Here is an 18784-nt window from a genome sequence, read left to right as displayed (position 1 = left end):
AAGAAGCACCAGTTCAAATCCCAGCTCAGACACTTATTAGCTATGTGACTCTGGCCAAGTCACTTAAATCAGTCGCAGTTTCTTTATCTGTAAAATATAGAATAGGGAGTGGAGCTGTGATTTCACTGAAATAGAGAATGCCTGGTGAGGAATGTCCCCTTGTCAACACGTTCTCTGCAATAGAAAGCCTTCTAGTGCTGCAGGAATTGCGTGACTTGCCCAGTCATACAGACAGCATGTGTCAGAGGTGAATCCCATCTATGAAATGGGATAATAAGCTGTCTTCTATGACTTGTGACATTTCAGCTGTTTTCCCTTCATGTGACTATTTCACCCCACATCATGGAGAAGGGTGGTGGTGGGCAGGTGGACCTGGGTGTTTCTTGTTTGTTCAAGTAAAAGTTTATTATGCGGCCAGATGGTTCGCAGATTGATTACTTGTTAAGAATGGAGACGTATGGACGGATCGTCCTCATTTCTCTGCATCTCTCTCTCTCACACAGCTAGCCAAAAAAATCCGAGAGAAGTTCAACCGTTACTTGGACGTGGTAAACCGGAACAAGCAGGTCGTTGAAGCCTCCTACACGGCACATCTGACGTCCCCGTTGACAGCTATCCAGGACTGCTGCACCATCCCACCCTCCATGATGGAGTGAGTATCTGTGGGGGGAGTGGGCGGGCTGATCACCAGGTCAGTTAGCCAGCCTCGAGGGTAGCACACGAGGTCGGTATAACCTGCCCATTTATTTCTTGAGACCAGTGTGTTAGAACACAATTTGTTTGACTTCTGTGAAGAAAACGCTGCACCTATTTCAAGGAGACTTTTCTCACTTGTTTTTGTTATTGTATTGGGCACTTGGGCTATCAGAATTTTGATTGGAGCATCCCAGAGGCAGTGTGGCATGGAGAGTCAGCTTCAGATTCCAAAGTACTTGGGTTCAAGTCTTGCCTCTGCTTATATACATATTTCATGACCCTGTAGACAATCTCAGTAAGTAAGTTCCATGAGTTGCAAATCTATGTCAATGAAGGGAGTTTCCACACCAGGAATCCATACATACATCCTCTCCCTCCAAAAGTAATCAGGAAATTTCTTCATGGCTTGGATCAGTGTTGGGATGGGACTGGGACCCTACAATGTTTTGGGGCACTCAGTAAGTTTACAATAACAGATAAGTCGGTTGCAATTTGCAGACAGGACTAGGGCTAGAGACTAGATCTGCACTCATTGGTAGCCAGAGTTCCCTAAGGAAGCCCGGGAGACAAAGGCCAGCCCCTTCTCTGTAATTTATTGTCTCAGAGAGTTGATCAGAGCGCTCAGATCTTTCTGGACTTTAGGAAGTAATATAAGCAAATTGGCTAGGAACTTTACATTTTAAATTCAATTTTAATATTTTTCAATGAACAAAAATCTTTTTTTTTTCCTCTCACCTCCTCCCCACTGGAAAAGAGAAAGAAAAACCAAACCCTTGTAACACAGGCATAGTCCAGCAAAATGAATTCCTCCATTGGTGATGTCCCAGACCTCTATGTCACAGAGATGTCTGTACCCTAAGTCCCCCAGCTCTTTATTAGAAGTGGGGGTGGCATCTTCATCATCATCATTCTCTGAAACCCGGGGTGGGAGTGCCTTGATCTGAGCTCTTAATGCTTTCAAAGTTGCTTATTTTTATAGTGTTTTTGTTATCGAGCAAATTGTTCTCCTGGTTCCACTCTTCCAGGAAACTCTGAAACTGTTCCCTTCATCCTTTCCCATGGTACAGTCATCTTCCATGATATTCATACACCATAACATTTCCACCTGATGGTTGCCCCCTTAGTCTCTGGTTATTTGCCATCACAAAAAGATCTGGTCTTCATTTTTGTACATGTGGGTCCTTTCAGTCGTCCCTTGATGTGTAGGTCTAGTAGTGGTATCACTGAAAGAACTGGTATCCATTATTTAGTGCTTCTGAGATGTGGGACCACACATTCTTAGAAGTAACACCATATGCCTAGAATTGGACCTGCTTTTTAAGAAGTCTGAGTTTTGGGGTCTATGTGGCTGCCCCAGTCTCTTTAGACACCCTCCAGCCCCTCACTTTTTCAGCTCCCTTTATGCTGTGCTGTTTTTCCCTGTCAGAATGTAAGCTCCCTGAGGGCAGGCACTTTCTTTTTGCTTGCATTTCTGTTCCAAACACTTCACTCTGCCTGATACAAGGTAAGAGCTTAATCATTGCACGTTGCCTATCCACCCGCCTGCCAAGGTCACACAGCTAAGAACTGGATGGGAGGAGCTTGGAAGGGCCCTGAGAAGGGGCCTGGTGTGGCATTCTGAGACCTGCGTACCACTCCCTAGCTGATGCTGGAGAAGTCACTAAAGAGCCAGCTCCATCTCACTCACCTCCCCTGCCAAGTCCCTCAGGGCCCTTTCAGTCCTAAAACCAGAAATCCAAGATGGACTAACTGAGACAGACGAAGAACTCTTGGCTTTCAAGGTTGCCGTCTCCATTTGGCAGGTTTTCATTGGCTTCCTCCAGCTGTTCTAACACCTTCCTGCGGCCAAGAAAACTTCATTCTGCTCTTGTCCTTCCCTCTCTCAGAACACTGAAAAAAAAATTCCAGATGGGAGACCCTGAGGGATCATCCCTAGGGTAAACTATGGGAGTAAACATCATCTCACTTCTCTTTGCCTAGGAAATGTGATCAGGAGGAACATCTTAGGCCAAAGACTGGGTCTGAAAAGGGACATTAGCAAACTGGTACAAATTCCAAGCAAAGTGGGCTGGAGAGAGAAAGGTCATGTGGCAAAGGGGTGAGGCTTGTTTGGCCTGGCCCCAGAGGGCAGAGCTAGAACCGGAGGGAGTCTTTGCCAGGAGACATCGATCCAGAAGTATTGAGTAAACTACAGTCTTCCTCCTAAGTGCCGGACACTAAGACCAAAGCAGTCCTTTCAGGATCTTCTGTTCTGATGGGGAGAATTTCAGGGAGATTTCAAGGGGGAAATCTGCACAATTAAGTTTTCTTTTATTAAATTAAAAAATAGTTGTCTGTTGTTTTACGTCACTTTACCTATATATGTATGTATATGTTTGTGTGTGTATATATGTATAGACATATATATGGATGGATATGTGTGTGTGTATATATATATATATACATATATACATATACATATATATGTTCTATTTGCCAAATAAGGTTTTTTCCTCCAGCCCTAGCCTTTTTTCTTGCAGGTGCCTTGACTCAGAGTCATGTTAGTGAGAACAAGACAAGATGGGGGTGATCTAAGGGAAAGGAGAGGAATTCTGAGGGAGACACCAGTCAGATGCATTATATTGACAGAGCTGAACTAGGCACAGAAAAAGTGGTATGAGGGGTGGCTAGGGGGCACAGTGAATAGAGCACCGGCTCTGAAGTCAGGAGGACCTGAGTTCAAATCCGGCCTGACACTTAACACATACACACAAAAAACTACCCATGTGACCTCAGGCAAGTCACTTAACCCCAATTGCCCCTCCAAAAAAAAGTGGCATGAAGTATATTCAATTCAATTTGACAAACATTCACAAAGCACCTACTTTGTACAAGGTGAGGGGAAAAAGCGCAGCAGTCTACGAGGGAAAATGGGTTCACCTCTGACCTGAAACACACTGATTGTGTGACCCTATCCCCGTAAGTTCCCATCCCTGGTGATTCACTAGGGTTCCAAGTTACAGAGGAGCTGCACATCTCCTTTGGCAGAAGGATTTTCTTAAATGGAAATTCCCATTACTGATGAAATCAGATACAATGAAAACAAACAAAATGTGCTAGGCACTCGTGATACAAAAACACAGAAAGGAATATTCCCTGCCCTCATGGGGCTTACATTCTCCAGATCTAAGATCAGAAAGGAGATCGGCTAGCCCTACGGTGGAGTGCTTCCCATTAGTAGAATGAGCAAAGCAGCACAGGGAAAGAAACTAGACTTCAAGTCAGAAGGACCTGGGTTCAAATCCCAGCCCTAGCACCTGGCTCCTCTGCCACCTGGGGCTAGGCGCTTCCTTCTCTGGATCTCTGTTTCCTCACCTGTGACATGAAGAAGTCAGACTAGATGACCTGTAGTGGCCCTTCCGGTGCTTAATCTCCAATCCCACAGACAGCCCAAGTGTCCTACAAAAGGGGACCAGGAGGTAGAGGAAGGTTTCCCTCCACTGGACGCATCCTCTGCCAAGGATCTAGGAAATGAGAAAGGCAAGCGTCTTTCAGGCTAGGTCGGCATGAATGGATTGTGAAGAGCACGGGCAGAAGGAGGACCCACATTGGTGAGATAGCAGAGTCATCTGAGGGCTGGAAGAAGGACGAAAAAATCTGGGTGATGCCCTGGAGTAAAGTAACACAGTCATGCACATGCAACAGCCTTCCTTAAGGGGACTTGATACAATTCCAAGAATTAAACTGACATATTGAGGAATTTTCTTAATGGGCTGTTCAATGTTGGCTCCCAGAAGGTATTTTTGATAGAATACCCTCTTGCATTCACCCACTGCCCTGCCCCATTCTCTGCCATTTTTAAAATTTTCTCTCTCATGCTATAAAGAGCTCAAATTTTGACAATTTGGGTTAGAAAATGAAGGGTATCCTAAAGGTCTATGGAGTTTGGGGGTGCAAATAGCCAGCAGCACATCTCTAATGAGAGGTAGCTTGGGGTAGGAGAGAGTGTGGGTGCTGCTGCTTAGAATTGGGAAGACTCAGGTTTAAATCCTGCCCCAGATAAATTCACTACTAGTGGGGTAGTTCAGGCTGTTAACACAGATAACTGCTATACAAGATTTCATAAGTATTAAGAACTTGATGAATCACAATAGCTCATGTGTGACCCTGGACAAGTCATTTCCGCTCTGATCCTTGTATCTTTATCTGGAAAATTGGGCTTCTCTTCCCTGAACTCAGAAGTGGGAGTTAAGAGAACTGGATTCTACCAGTCATTGATGTTTGACCCTTCTCTAAGGATGTCTGGTCTTTGCATTTGCCTCCCCATCACTGGTCTCTCCCATCTTCCCTGCAGTTGAACTTTATTCTGTAGATGGCTTTCCCCAATTAGTGTGGGCTTTTTGAGGAGCCTTTTCTACTTCTGTCCCCAGCACTTGGCACAGTGCTAGGCACATCGTAAGTGCCTTGAAAAAGCTTTTCTAGCCCCATAAGATTCCTAGGATTATAAGAGCAGCCACTCAGATCACGTAATACTTTCAGGTTTCGGTGGCTGTTTGGCTGTTTTTTCATCATCTGACTGAGATCCCATTAGGAGTTTTCTTGGCAGAGATGCTGGAGTGGGCTGCCATTTCCTTCTCCAGCCTGAAGGTTTCCCAAGAGCTTCTTGGATTATCTCATTTGATCCTGACCACAGCCTTTCTGGGTAGGGGCTGTGATTATCTCCATCTGTCTCAGCATGATTGAATGACTTACCCAGGGTCTCACAGCTGACAAACATCAGAGACAGGATTTGAACCTACGATGTCCTGTTGCCTAGTCCAGTGCTCTGTCCAATGAGCCCTACCACCTCCAGCTCTAGAGCTGGGGAGACTAACAGCCATCTGATCTAATCTCTCCATTTTACAGATGGGAAAACCAAAGCCTAAAGATGGGGTAGAGACTTGTGTAGCCCCGTTTTGTTTCCTGGCGTACCACCATCCCCTAATGCTGAGTTTATATTCTAAAGGATGCTTCCTCTGGGGTGACTGGGGAAATGTGTGCTCACTCTTAAAATATCTATACCATGGTTGGCCCTGACTTTTTCCCACAGACTGGTCGATAATATTTTCTTCATCTCCTCTTAATCGGACCTGTCCTTTATTCCCTCCACCTCCTCTCTCCATTCTGCTCTTTGGATGCTACTGCTTTTTGATATACTAATTCATCAATTCTTCCTTTAAAATATATAAATAGACAGACAGATAGATAAGCTTATGTATACACACACATATAGACAGTTATAGATATAGATATTGATATTGATATTAATCAGTGCATTCTGAGTTCTCCCAGACCTCCCCATTCTCTTCTGATCTCTTTAGACATTCTGACCTTTTCCACCTTCACAAACTTCACATTTGGTTTATAACCCTCTAATGCATGAATCTTATAACATTATAGGTAGTATCTTGAACCACCTCACCAGTAAACTGGAAGCCCCATGAGGGCCGGGACCCTTATCTCAACTTTATATGTTGCATAGTGCCAAACATGGTGTTCTGTATACAGTAAGCATTTAGTTTATGTGAGTTATGTTTAAATTGACAAGTACATTGCGAGCCAATCATTAACCTTTATTCAGCACTTCCTATAAGCCAGACCCTGTACTAAAGCAGGTAACAACAGAAAAAAAAGTCCAAAGATGGACTCTGCTTTCTCCAGGAGCTTACAGCCCAAAGGTAGGTCCTTTGCTAGAATCTGAGGATACAAAACAAAAAATGAAATGCTCCCTGCCCTCAAGGAGATTACATTCTCCTGGGGGAGAAGCTTTACAGAGATAAGTTAATGTAAATGTAATGGGGGGGATGGGACTGGCCAAGGAGAGCCTGGGAGCTCTGCTGGATGAACCACTGCCAGGCACGCTCTCAGGGGGAGATCAGGACCCTCCCTTATCACTGGCCAGCCCTCCTATTGCTTAAAGTATGAACAAGCAGCTTGGGGTGTATGAGAGACTGGCGGCTGGCAGTCATCTTGTAGGAGGGGGGCAGTCAGAGATGCGGAGGTGAGAAGAGAGCAGCCCAGGCCTCCGAGGCATCCTGGGTAAAGGGCCACAGTGTGTCTGGGGAGCAGGGGGCCAGTGTGACTCGACTGGTGAGTCCGTGACAAGTACATGCAATCAGGAGGAAAAAAAGCAGGAGGGTGGAGCCCGATTCTGAAGAGCCTCAAATATCAAACAGCCATTTGTATTTTCGTCTCAAGGCAGGTGGGAGCTTTGTAAGCGCAGGAATGATGAGATGAGATCTTTTAAGACTAGAGGACAGATCCGAGATACTTCAAACCCAGAAACCAGTTGGGAACATGTCCACAGTCCAGCCAAGAGCTGACGAGGGATCTGACTGGGCAGCAGCTGCATGTGGGTCCAGAAGGGAAAGGCCACCAGAGATGCTGCGGGTACAATGGGCAGCACTGGGCGTCTGATTGGGGCTGGGATATGAGAGAAAGTGAGGAACTGGGGAAGATTTGGAGGCTATAAACTGGAGTGGGAGGGAGGTGCCTGCAACGGAAACAGAAGCCAGGAAGATGAGGGAAGGATCTGGGAGGAAAGAATGAAATCTGCTTTAGACATATGGAGTGGGTATGCACCAGGTGGGATACAGGGCAGTGGCTTGGTAAGGCTGGGCTGGAGGGCAGCCGAGAATGAGGGCTGGAGGCAGGGGGAGGGGGCAGCTGGGAATCACCTGAATCCACTTTGTTCATTATATCTTAGAAGAAGGAACATAATAAGTGTGCAGACTGTCCTGGGCTAGAGCTGGTGTAAAAAGTAGAAAGCAGGCTATGGTGTTAGGATGAGCAGAGGTCCTAATCTGGCTGCAGACATTAGCCATGGGACTGGCTGATCACTTAACTACTCTCCACTTCAGCTTCCTCCCCTCTAAAATGGGGTCATAACAACCACCACCCACAGAGTTGTTGTGAGGATCAAAGGAGAGAGTATTTGTGAAGCACTCTGTCAGACCCTAAAGCCTGCAATGTAAATGGCAGTGGTGGTAATACTAGTGGTAGTAGTAGTTGTAGTAGTAGTAGTAGTGGTGGTGGTGGTGATAGTAGTAGTAGTAGTAGTAGTAGCAGTAGTAGTGGCAGTAGTAGTGGTAGTGGTGGTAGTGGTGGTAATAGCAGTAGTAGTGGTAGTGGTGGTAGTGGTGGTAGTAGTGGTAGTAGTGGTAGAAAGAACAAGTCCCATCCCCATTCCATGTGATACCCTCTTCTAGGTTTGAAAACACCTTGTGTCTGCCCCTCCCCCCACCCTCTCCCTCGTTCTTTCATTAACCTTAGGTCTTCCCTGGTCTAAACAAGTCCATTTCCCCCAACAATTCTAAGCCTCCTGTTTGGCGTGGCTGCCCCAGATCTTCCCCTCCCAGCCACTTCCAATGCATCCACACAGCCACTGTCAATCACCCAATCATTCCTTCCCTTTCCTCCCCAGCTTGGTAAGTGCTCCCTATTTACCCTCCTCTATTTGACATTTAAAGCCCTTCAGAACCTTCCCCCTTCCTCCTTTTACAGTCTTCTTACACATCCTTCTCCCCTCACACTCTGATATCCACCCCTACTGGCCTATCTGCTCTCCAGGGCACTGGACCCTCCCTCTCCCACCTCTGGCCTCTCACACCAGATGTTCCCCATACCCAGAAGGTCCCTCCTCTTTCCCTCTGCCTTGGAATACGTGCTTTCACTCAAGAGGCATCTTCTTCTAAAAGCTTTTCTTGATCTCCCCAATCCTAAAGCAGGAAGTGAGATTCCAGCTGAGTCTAGAAGGCAACTTGGGAGTTAGAGGTCAGGAGGGACAGCCTTCCAACATGGCGGACAGTTAGTGCTGTCCTGGAGTCGGGAGAATGGGACCTGCATCACAGCTTCTTCCTCAAAGGCAGAGGGAGCCTTTTTGTCTTCTGGACCCTTGGCACTTAGCCTAGAGCCTGTCATATAGCAGATGCTTAAGGAGTGGAACTTAGAATTCCAGCACTCCTCCAACATGGGGAAAAAACCTCATCTGACTGTGGCCTTCTAGCCTTCCAGCACTCCCTTTATCTCCCTCACTTAAAAGTTTATCCTTATCATGATCTGGGAGCCTTTGATCCCTCCCCAGTCTCCAAAGCACATTTCTCATTCTCCCTCCAGTTTGACTTACCTCCGGACCTAGCCTTGACCCTGTGGTCAGCTGCTTTCTTCCTGCATGCCCCCCATCCTTCTGCCCTGCTTTAGTGGCAATCCTCATTCTTGACTAATCCCCTCCCATATGACATATCCCCTCTCAGCTCTCTGGCTACTCAGCATTGCTGGGGACAGTCAGAAATTGAGCCAATTTCACCCCCTAAAAACCTGTGCATATATAACCCTATGTGTACACTCACTGCTACTGAATAATCCTTTTTCTTTACAAATAGTTTGTTATTTTTACTTTTCTGTCAGTTTCCTTTTCCAATAACTCCTTCCCCTCCAGAATGAGGACCTTTACTATGATAGCTGATGCACCCCATTCCTTATCCCCCTCACCTATCCAATCCCTCTCATTCCGCCTTCTGGATCAGCCCCAAATGAAGTTATAACCTAAACTAGTTGCGACCCACAGCAGGTGTACAGGTGCCCTCGGGAAAATACTTCTCCCATGCCACATAATAGTAGCAACAATTGGGGGGGGGTGATGGGTAAATAAGATTCCCACCCCCTCCACTTTTCATTTTGTGGGTGGGGCATGAGATAAACTGCAGTCTATGTCCCAGATCTGATATAATCTTTGCTCCCAAACCCAGCCATCTTCCAGTCTGTCCTGTGACTGTTGAGGTCACTGCCATCCTGCCAACACCCCCCTCCCAGGCTCTTCTAATTGTGGCATCATTCTTGACTCCTCCTTCTCTCCCACCCCCCAGAGCCAATCATTTCTACCATCAGCTACCACTTCTACCCCCACACATCTCCTAAATTCCCCCTTCTCTCCATTCATAGCTCCTTTCCTCTTAGGCTACTCCAATACCCTCCAGTTTGTCTCCTGGCCTCAACCACCCCCCACTCCAATCCACCCTTCACTCAGCTGAATCTCCAGCACCTAGCACATTACCTGGCATACAGAAGGTTCTTAATAAATGCTTGTTGTCTGATTTTCACAAAGTGCGGTTCTAACTGATGTCACTCCCTAACTCAATAAACTCCCATGGCTCCCTATTGACTGAGGAAATAAATATGATTTTACCTTTTATTTCATTCTGTTAACATATCAATATTTGTGCCAATTTATAATGCATGTAATTATAGATCACTTCAGTTGTACATGTATATGATTTCTAAATAAGTATAAATATATATAATATATATATAGAGAGAGAGAGGGATGTGCTGATTTTAAAATTTTTATTGTATTCATTCATTCATTCATTTATTTTGCTGATAGGAGTTTGTGATCAACAAAGTTTGAAGACTGTTGTCTTAGACGGCGAGGTGAAAAATTTCCTAGGAGAGTGAAATTGGAAGTTTGTTGTAGCCCAGGAGAAAGGTGTTTAAACACCCAAACCTATGGCATTTTATCTGCCATGTTGGCCCTTCATTTCTCACTCTGCAGTTTGAACTGGCAGCACAGAGAGACCACAGCCCCTGCTCAGGGTCTGCCCAAGGTGCTGGCACAATTCTGGAGGGGCAGAGAATAGCTGCAGACTGGCCTGGCCAGTGGTCAGAGGTCAGAGCTCTCCATCCTGTGGTGTCCATGTCACTGGACCCTGTAGCCCTTGCAGGCTTTAGAAGAGCCCAAGGAATCCTGTTTATTTGCTCCAATTTGTGAAAAGAGAGAATGAAGAATGACCTCTGGGTATGTGGTGACAGGTCTAGGGTTTGCCGTTTATTGGCCTGTTTGGCTGACCCAGCCTGGTTCCTGGCTCTGCTTCTTTCAGTGTGATGTTATTTCTTTTGTGAAGTGGCCCTCCCCTCCCTCTGAAGCCCAGGTTTAAATATTTGCCAGCTCAGATGTTCAGGGTTTATCTCATCTCTTCCTCTGTTTACCTTCATTCTCAGGGGGCAATTAAAGGGGAGATAAGAGGAATCCTGCTTGATTCTTTTCGGGCTGGTGTTGCTCAAATATTTGGAGTATAGTCACTTCTCCCAAAGGATCCTGGGCCCGGGCAAAGGGAGCTCAAGCTCTGTGGCGTGGCCAGGGGGCCAGAACCCCCAGCCAGCCACAGACGGCAGCACCCCAGGATCTTAGAGCCAAAGGGATGTCAGGCTTCACTCTCGTCAAGGCATCCCCAGCGGCCAACACGGTGCCGGGCACATGGTAAAGGCTTAATAAATGAATCTGGGTGGATTATTAATCAGTCTGGGCCTGTCAATTCCTCAGCATAAATGTGCACTCCAACATCCAGCTCTATCACTAGTCAGCTGGTTTCTGTTTGAATACTACCAAATACAGGGAACTCACTACCCCACCCCACAAGGAAGCTCTCTCTGGACACTTCTGATCATTTGATTCATATCATTTGATAAGCCCTGAATCTCTGCCACCCACACACATCACAAGCACTGAAACAAGTGTCACAACAATGCTTGACTCTGCATGTCCCACACAAGTGCTTATCACTCAGTGTTGAAGTGACAGCGTTTTGAACTGAAGCTAAACATTTCCTGAAGGTCCCTGGGGAGCTGGGTTTAATTAGACCTAGAGGCTAATTCTGATTCTTTCATTAAAATCACTTTGGGCCAGAAGACAAGTTCTTTCCCTCTGGATTGTCTGTCTGCCTTTCTGTCTGTCTGTCACTCCCCGTGTGCCCAGCATTCATCATCCATCCATCTATCCATCCCTTACTGTCTAGTTATCTGTCCGTTCATCACTATGCATCTGTCATCTATCTGTCTGTCCATCCATCCATCAATTTATGTGTCTATCCATCAGCTGTCTTATCTATGTATGTATCTGCATCGATTTGTCTATCATCTATCTATATACCTATGTATGGATCTATGCATCTGTTTGTATCTGTCTATCTATGTCTATCTTACTATCTTTTTTCCTTTCTATCCATCTTTCTTTCTTCCTTTCTAGCTTTCTATCCACCCATCCATCCATCCCTATCCATCTTTTCTCTCTCCACTCATCCATCACTATCCAACTAGCTATCATTTTCCATCTGTCCATTGATCTATCCCTATCTGTACCTTTTCATCCATTCATCTTTCTGTCTGTCTGTCTATCTCCATATCTATCTATCTACCCTTCTGACTCATAGGTCATAGTCAAGTTAACAAGCATTTATTAACTGCCTACTGTGTGCCAGGCACTGTGGTAAGTGCTGGACCATAGGTTCGTAGATCTCAAAGGGACCTCCAACACCTTTTAGAGCCACCCTCTTTTTTTTACAAATGAGGAAACTGAGGCCTGGGATGTTAGGTGACTTCCCCAACCCCTCGCCCTGGGGACAACAGAGTAAGGAGCAGGGAGGCAGGCTCTGCTGTGTCTCCCAGCTAGCCTGGAAGCCCTGGGGGGGGGGTAAAGACTGCCCCCTCCCTTGTCCCTTCAGTTCAGCTTACTTCGCCCATCCTTTTTCCCATGCCTACTCTATGCCAGGCACCAAACACACAAAGAAAAAAGCAAACTTCTGCCCCCCCACCCCAAGCTTGCATTCTGTGAGGGGGTGGAGATTGAAAAGTAAGTACCAAACAATTCCAGATAATTAGAGCTGCCCTGAGGCCGGGCCAGAGAAGGAGGCACTGGATCACCCTCACAGAGAGCTGCCTCAATGCCCACCGGCCATTATAGATGGGATGAATGTCCAGGTAAGGGCTGGCTTGGAGGAGATGAAGCCCAAAGCCCCGAGCTCAGTGTGAGGCTGCAGGAGGCTTTGCCAAATGAAGGTTCTTCAGCAGCCTGGAGGCTGAGCCCCACCTCCCCTCCAGACCATCCTCCAACAACCTTCAGAAGCCTCCCTGAGCAAGGCGCTTTGCTTGTTCCATTCTGGAAGGCAGTGTTGTCCAGTGGTTAGAGGGCTGGCCTCCAAGCCCAAAGACTCAGGTTAAACGCCTGTTTCTGACACCTCCAGGCTGTCTGACCCTGGGCATGCCATTCAGCCTCTCAGGGCCCCAGGAAACACTCTGAGAATGTACGTGGCAGATATGAGGAAGGGCCAGTCCTCATCTGAGAGTCCTGACAGCCATGAAATCACAGATCGTGCCCTTCCTTCGCCCCACTCTCTGTTTCTGGTATGCTCCCTTCTCTCATTTCCACCTCCTGGAAATCCTGTCCAGCATTCAAAGCCAAGCCTACTGACACCTCCTCCAGAAAGCCTCCCTGATTTCTCCCGGACAGGCCAGTAATAATAAAAATAATAGCGTACGTTTATATAGACGGGCCAGGCCCTGTGCCAACCACTTTACAATCATTATCTCATTTGATCCTCACAACAATCCTGGGAGGCCGGTGCTGCTTTATCCCCATTTTACAGAAGAGGAGACTGAGACGAAGGTGAAATGCTTTTCCCGGGGTCATACACCTGGTGGGTCTTCTGAGCTCCCAGGCCACAGCGCTGACCGCTGCCCCATGCAGCTGTGCTCACATGAACCCGACAGGTCACTGTAACTGCCTCTTTCCTCTTACTCGGCTCACTCTCCAGAAGACCGTCCATCGATCACTACACATTTATTAAGTTGTCCCCGCATGGGGGGCCCTGTGCTGAGCACAGACTAAAAGGCTCCCAGCCACAGGAAGCCTGATTTTTCTGAGTGATTTATTGCGATTCTGTTTTTTCAGCGAACTCCCCAAATAGCAATTCAGAGCAGTAACAGAATCTTCCTACAGGGGGCAAGCCAATACATGAATCTGGGGAGTGGGGGGAGGCCTTGCAATAATCTGCGCAGCTCTATTGGCATAGCAGAGAGAGAAGGCAGGGGGACCTGGGTTCAAATCCTGTCTCGGGCACTTACTAGCTCTGTAAATGGGGGAAGCCATGTTAATCTCTCTTAGCCTCAGTTTCCTCCTATGTAAACTGAGGCGCTTGGTCTCCATGGCATCCAAAGGCCCTTCTGTCTATAAGGCCATGACCCCTGAAGTCTGGAGAAATGCTCCAGGTTTCAGAACTTTGTCCAGCAAGTCTCCAGGCATGGGAGATTCAGACAAAAGGGAAGACAGAGTCTCGGGCCGTCCATCCCTCCAAGGTGCATGTGGCCATCCTTCATATATGCATTTTTTTTTATTATTTCCTTTCTAAACTGAGAACTCCACAGAAAAGTTGATTTACACAGTGAACGGCCCAAGTAAAAACCATTTGGAGCTCACTTGAACACGGTTTTGATGTAAGATTCAAAGCTCCTACAAATGTATTTTATCTCCTACATTTGCTGATCTCCTGCTTGTAATTCCTGTTGAAGGAGAATAGAAATGACTGAGGCCTGATGGGAATTAAATGTCTGAAGTTCAAAGCTGGCCATACATCAGAGCAAGCGTCAATCAAATGTGCATCTTGCAAGCGAGGCAGGGAGTGAATTTCTCCACGGGGAAGAGATCAAAGTGGGTCTGTTTGCTCCCTCGGGATGCGCTTTCGATCAGTTGTTCATGAAAGTAAATCCAGAAGGAAGCTGATTTTTTTTTCTTAAAGGGGAAGGGGGGAAGAGGGAATTGTGTGTCTTGAAATTGAATTTCAGCCAAGGTTTTGATCTTGGGGAAGTAGGTACCAAAAGCCATGGTCACCAAATGTGTGGTTTCAGTGAGGGGAAGATTTGGAGAGACTTGGGATGGCTTTATGCCTGTGGTCATCCCCAGCTCACTTTAAAGACAAAAAAGCCAGAAGAATTTCCTTTGAGGTGAAAATTTGAACTTTGAGCTGCTTCTGACCTTCTCTGGGCAAGTGCAGACGGCAACTGTGCTGTATACACACAGAGTCCAGAGAAGGTCACTTAAGTCCCAGCTCCAGCCCTTTAGTTGTGTGCCCTGGGGTTCCACTTAATTTCTTAGTGCCTCAATTTTCTTACCTGTAAAATGGGGATCAACAATGAGGACAGAAACACAGTGCAGCGGAAAGATCACAGAGCCTGGAGGTAGACGACATGGGTGGGTCAGGTTCTAGCCTCTGACCTTGACGGGTTTGAACTAGAACTCTGGGGTCTCTTCCTGCCCTATCTACAATTATGAGCCCATTGTTAGGTGTAGAAAGAGCAAGTTATCCTGAAGCTGGCTGTTGTTAAGTCACGTCTGACTCTCTGGGACCCCATTTGGGGTTTTCTTGGCAAAGAGACTGGAGTGACTCTCCCTTTCTTTCTCCAGCTCATTTTACAGATGAGGAAACTGAGACCAACAGTGAAGTGACTTGCCCAGGGTCACACAGCTAGCAAGTGTCTGAGGCTGGATTTGAACACAGGTCTTCCTGCCTCCAGGCCCAGCACTGTATACACTGCACCACCCAGCTGCCTCTAGGAAGACGGTGCTTTGTAAATTTTCAAATGAGCTTGGGGTATAAATAACTTTTCTTTTGGTAAATTATATCAAAATACCCATGTAAAATTAGTCCTCCTAAAATTCTGGCCCACCTAGAATTCTCTTGAGAAATCCATTAGAGTAACTCATGTCTAATAAAGTATTTTAAGCTGGAAGGATATTTTTCTGAGGTTAGTGGGGAATCCTGAGGGGCTTTTTTGGAGCTGTCATATTTGGGACAAATCCAAAATGCCTTAGTCCCTTACAGGATCACAGATCTAGAGATGAGAGGGGCTGAGAACCAGAAACTGGGGCCTAGGGAAGAGAAATGACTTTCTTAGGGTCATACAGATTCTAAGAGCAGAGATGGAATTCCAACCCAGGTCCTGTGAATCCAGGTTCAAGGCCTGTACCCAAAGCCCATGGCAGGTGATCTTCCCAGGATCATGGAGCCAGAGCTGGCATCCAGACCAAATACCTTGTTTTACAGATGGGTAGACTGAGGCCCAGGCAGGGTCAGTGTCTGCCGAAGTCCTTGGACTCCACACCAACACTTTTCCCCAACTGTACCCATCTGCCTTTTACCAGAACCTGCTACAGGCTTCCAAATTTTTGTGAGCCCTGAGCCCAGAAGAAAGAAACATGTCAGCAAATAGAGGCATTGTAGATGAGGCCTTGGATGAGAAATGCAGATAACTCTAGGGCTTTGAGCTGTAGAGACCCTTCCAGATTGTCTGATTGAACCCCTCTCATTTGGAGGGTGAGGAAACTGAATTCCAGGGAGGGGCCTAAGCCTAGGGCTGGAAGACATGATGTGCCCCAAATCACAACTTAGGGGAGCCAGAATTCATACTCAGGTCACAGCCTGCAAACCTGGGGTTCTTCTCACTGTACCTTGGAGGGTACAAGTGAGTGTGACTTCCCATGGCCTTTCCAGAGGACTTGTCAAAGTCAGACACACCCTCGTACCTCCTTCCTTCAGTCTCTAGTTGACATCCCTTCTTCTCCCCGTGGGCAGTTCCTGGGCCTCAGTCTCCAGCTTAATCAGCACAGACACCATTGCACGTCCTTACGCCAGAGTAGCTCTCTCTCCTGGGTAGGCTTGGCCCTTTCCAGTGGTCCAGCCCGTGTGGAGCAATTGCAGATCATTAAAAATCTTGTAAGATGAGAATGTCATTAAAAAGAATCCGAGGGAGACTCGGAGTACGAGGTGGGGGCGGGGGGGAAGGGGTTGTCATTTCTGAATTATTAAAACACGAGAAGCCCGAGAGCTCAGCCTGGAGCAGATGATTTCCAGACCCCCGCTGCCGTCTAAGCCTACATCATATAGGGGCTGCTGGATTCGGAGTCAGACATCTTGATTCAAACCCTGAGTCTGCCCCCCTACCACTTTCTCTGCCTCAGTTTCCTCACCTGCAAAATGAAGGGATTAAATGGGACAGTCTCTGGGGACCTTTCTGTCTTAGAATCAGTGATTCTCTTGGTGGACAAGAATGGAAGGCGTTTACTGAACATTTGAAGTAATGATACTCATAACTAATGATGATTCTCAGACAACCCTGGGAGCAGGTGCTGTTCTTTATCCCCATTTTACAGGTGAGGACACTGAGGTAGACAAGGGTTAAGTGACTTGCCCAGAATCAAATATGCAATAAGCATCTGAAGCTGGATTTGAACTCAGGCCTTTCTGACGGCAGGGCCATCCCTCTGTCCGCTGAACTACTCAGCTGCTTTTGCCTGAAAGAGAACTGGAGGCTCAGCAGTGGAAAGTTGGCCATATTCGGCATGGAAATGGAAAACACAAGGAGTGTTTGAGAGCTGCTGCCTCATGGGAGGGTAGAATTGTTTGTGTAGAAATTAAACCAGCGAGTAGAGGTTTTGGAGTCAAATCTCTTCTTAACAAAAACACTCACTTTCCAACCCCTAAAACAGAAGGGGTGACATTGTAGGGTAGTGAGTTCCCTGTCACTGGAAAGGCTCAAGTCTCAGCATCAACGTGCAGTGAATGTTCCAAATCGTGAACCTCAAGTCCATTGCCCGTCGTCCAGTCCCCCTCATGCACTCCGAGGAGTAGGCTGGACCGGCCACGAATAGGTGTTGATGATTCTCTTTCTCTTCTGCCAGGTTTGATGGGAACTTCAATACCAACGTGTCCAGGACCATCAGCTGTGACCGGCTGTCGACCACTGTGAATAGCCGGGCCTTCAACCCAGGCCGGGACTTAAATTCTGGTCAGTGATGCCTTCAGTTTCTTTGGACTCATCCCGGGGCGTGTCATGGGTTTTCCCCCTTGATCTCTGGCTTAGGGGACTGACCTGAATGTCACAGCAGCAAGCCTTGCTCTTGCTCTTGCATGGGGCCGTGTGGGGCCACATGCTCTGTAACTGGCCATCTCTGATTGGACACTTGGCAGCCAACGTCACAACCAAGGTCCTTGACTTGCCATTTTTTATGTCTGATGTTGGTTTCCTTGCCAGGCTCCCATTTATCTTATGCACAGAGTGAAAGGTGTTATGATTTTATCTGCATTTTTCCTTCTGTTGGGTTTTATTGATGGCAATAAGTTACGTCAGCAAGTTGTGTCAACAAGCATTGATCGCTTGCTTACTATGATAATGGCTAACATTTCTATGTAGCAGCTAGGTGGCACAGTGCCTGGAGTCAGAAGGACTCATCTTCCTGAGTTCATATCTGGCTTGAGGCTCTTACTAGCTGTGTGACCCTGGGCAAGTCACTGAACCCTGTTTGCCTCAGTTTGCTCATCTGTAAAATAAGTTGGAGAAGGAAATGGTGAACCACTGCAGGATCTTTGACAAGAAAACCCCAAATGGGGTCACAGAGAGTTGGATATGACTGAGAAATGACTGGACAACATTATATATATATATATATAGTGATTTAAAGTTTACAAAGTGGTTGCTCATTTGGTCCTCACAACAACACTATAAGGTAACTACTCTTATTATCCCCATTTTACATTTGAAAAACAGAGGTTTGGAAAAATTAAGTGACTTGTCAAGGGTCACACAGCCATTAAATGTCATATGAGCTCGAGTCTTCCTGACTCCAAGTCAAGTCAAATCAGCAAGCATCTATTAAGTTCCTCCTATGTGGTAGGCTACATCCATGTGTGGCTGTGCTAAGTACTGGGAATGCAAAGAAAGACAAAAAACAGGCCCTACCCTCACAGAGCTTATGCTCTAATAGGGACGGATGGCATGCAAATAACTGTGCAGTCAAGCCACATACAGGCTGTCTTTGGGATAATCTTCAGAGGGGAGGAACTGGCATGAAGGCGGATCGGGAAAGGCTTCCTGAAGAAGGTGGAATTGGAAATGAGACTTGGAGGAGGCTGGGAAGCAGGAACATGGAGATGAGAAAGGAGACAGCTCCGGACATAAGGAAAGCCAGGGAGCACAGCTGCAGTGGAGAGATGAAGGGACAGCAAGGAGACCAGGTCACTGGGCCACTGGGGCCATCTTTCTATTGGCTCCACACATGGAGCCCTCCCTGGGCTGAGATCTGAGACTACAAAGAAAGACAAAATAAGTAAGGAGATAGATAGATGGCTGTCTGGCTGGATAGACAGACAGACAGACAGACAGACAGACAGACAGACAGACAGACAGACAGACAGACAGACAGATAGATAGATAGATAGATAGATAGATAGATAGATAGATAGATAGA

At 46.8% G+C, this 18784-nt stretch overlaps 1 protein-coding gene across 1 annotated transcript in view; it reads left to right on the top strand.

Moving 5' to 3' along the window:
- LOC138164897 (VWFA and cache domain-containing protein 1) overlaps window positions 1-18784 on the top strand; it is a 244300-nt gene that overhangs the window by 130997 nt on the left and 94519 nt on the right. Inside the window, exons 3-4 of the mRNA XM_069092844.1 lie at window positions 504-652; window positions 17219-17325. Of these exons, the coding sequence (XP_068948945.1) occupies window positions 504-652; window positions 17219-17325 (256 nt within the window). The remainder of the gene's footprint in view (window positions 1-503; window positions 653-17218; window positions 17326-18784) is intronic.

The sequence above is a fragment of the Petaurus breviceps genome, unplaced genomic scaffold (assembly GCF_028583685.1).
Source record: "Petaurus breviceps papuanus isolate PSGF00001 unplaced genomic scaffold, PetGlider_PUasm1.0 207, whole genome shotgun sequence".
Taxonomy (NCBI): domain Eukaryota; kingdom Metazoa; phylum Chordata; class Mammalia; order Diprotodontia; family Petauridae; genus Petaurus; species Petaurus breviceps.
The sequence above is the reverse complement of the archived record's forward strand: the minus strand, read 5'-3'. Positions and strand labels throughout refer to the sequence as shown.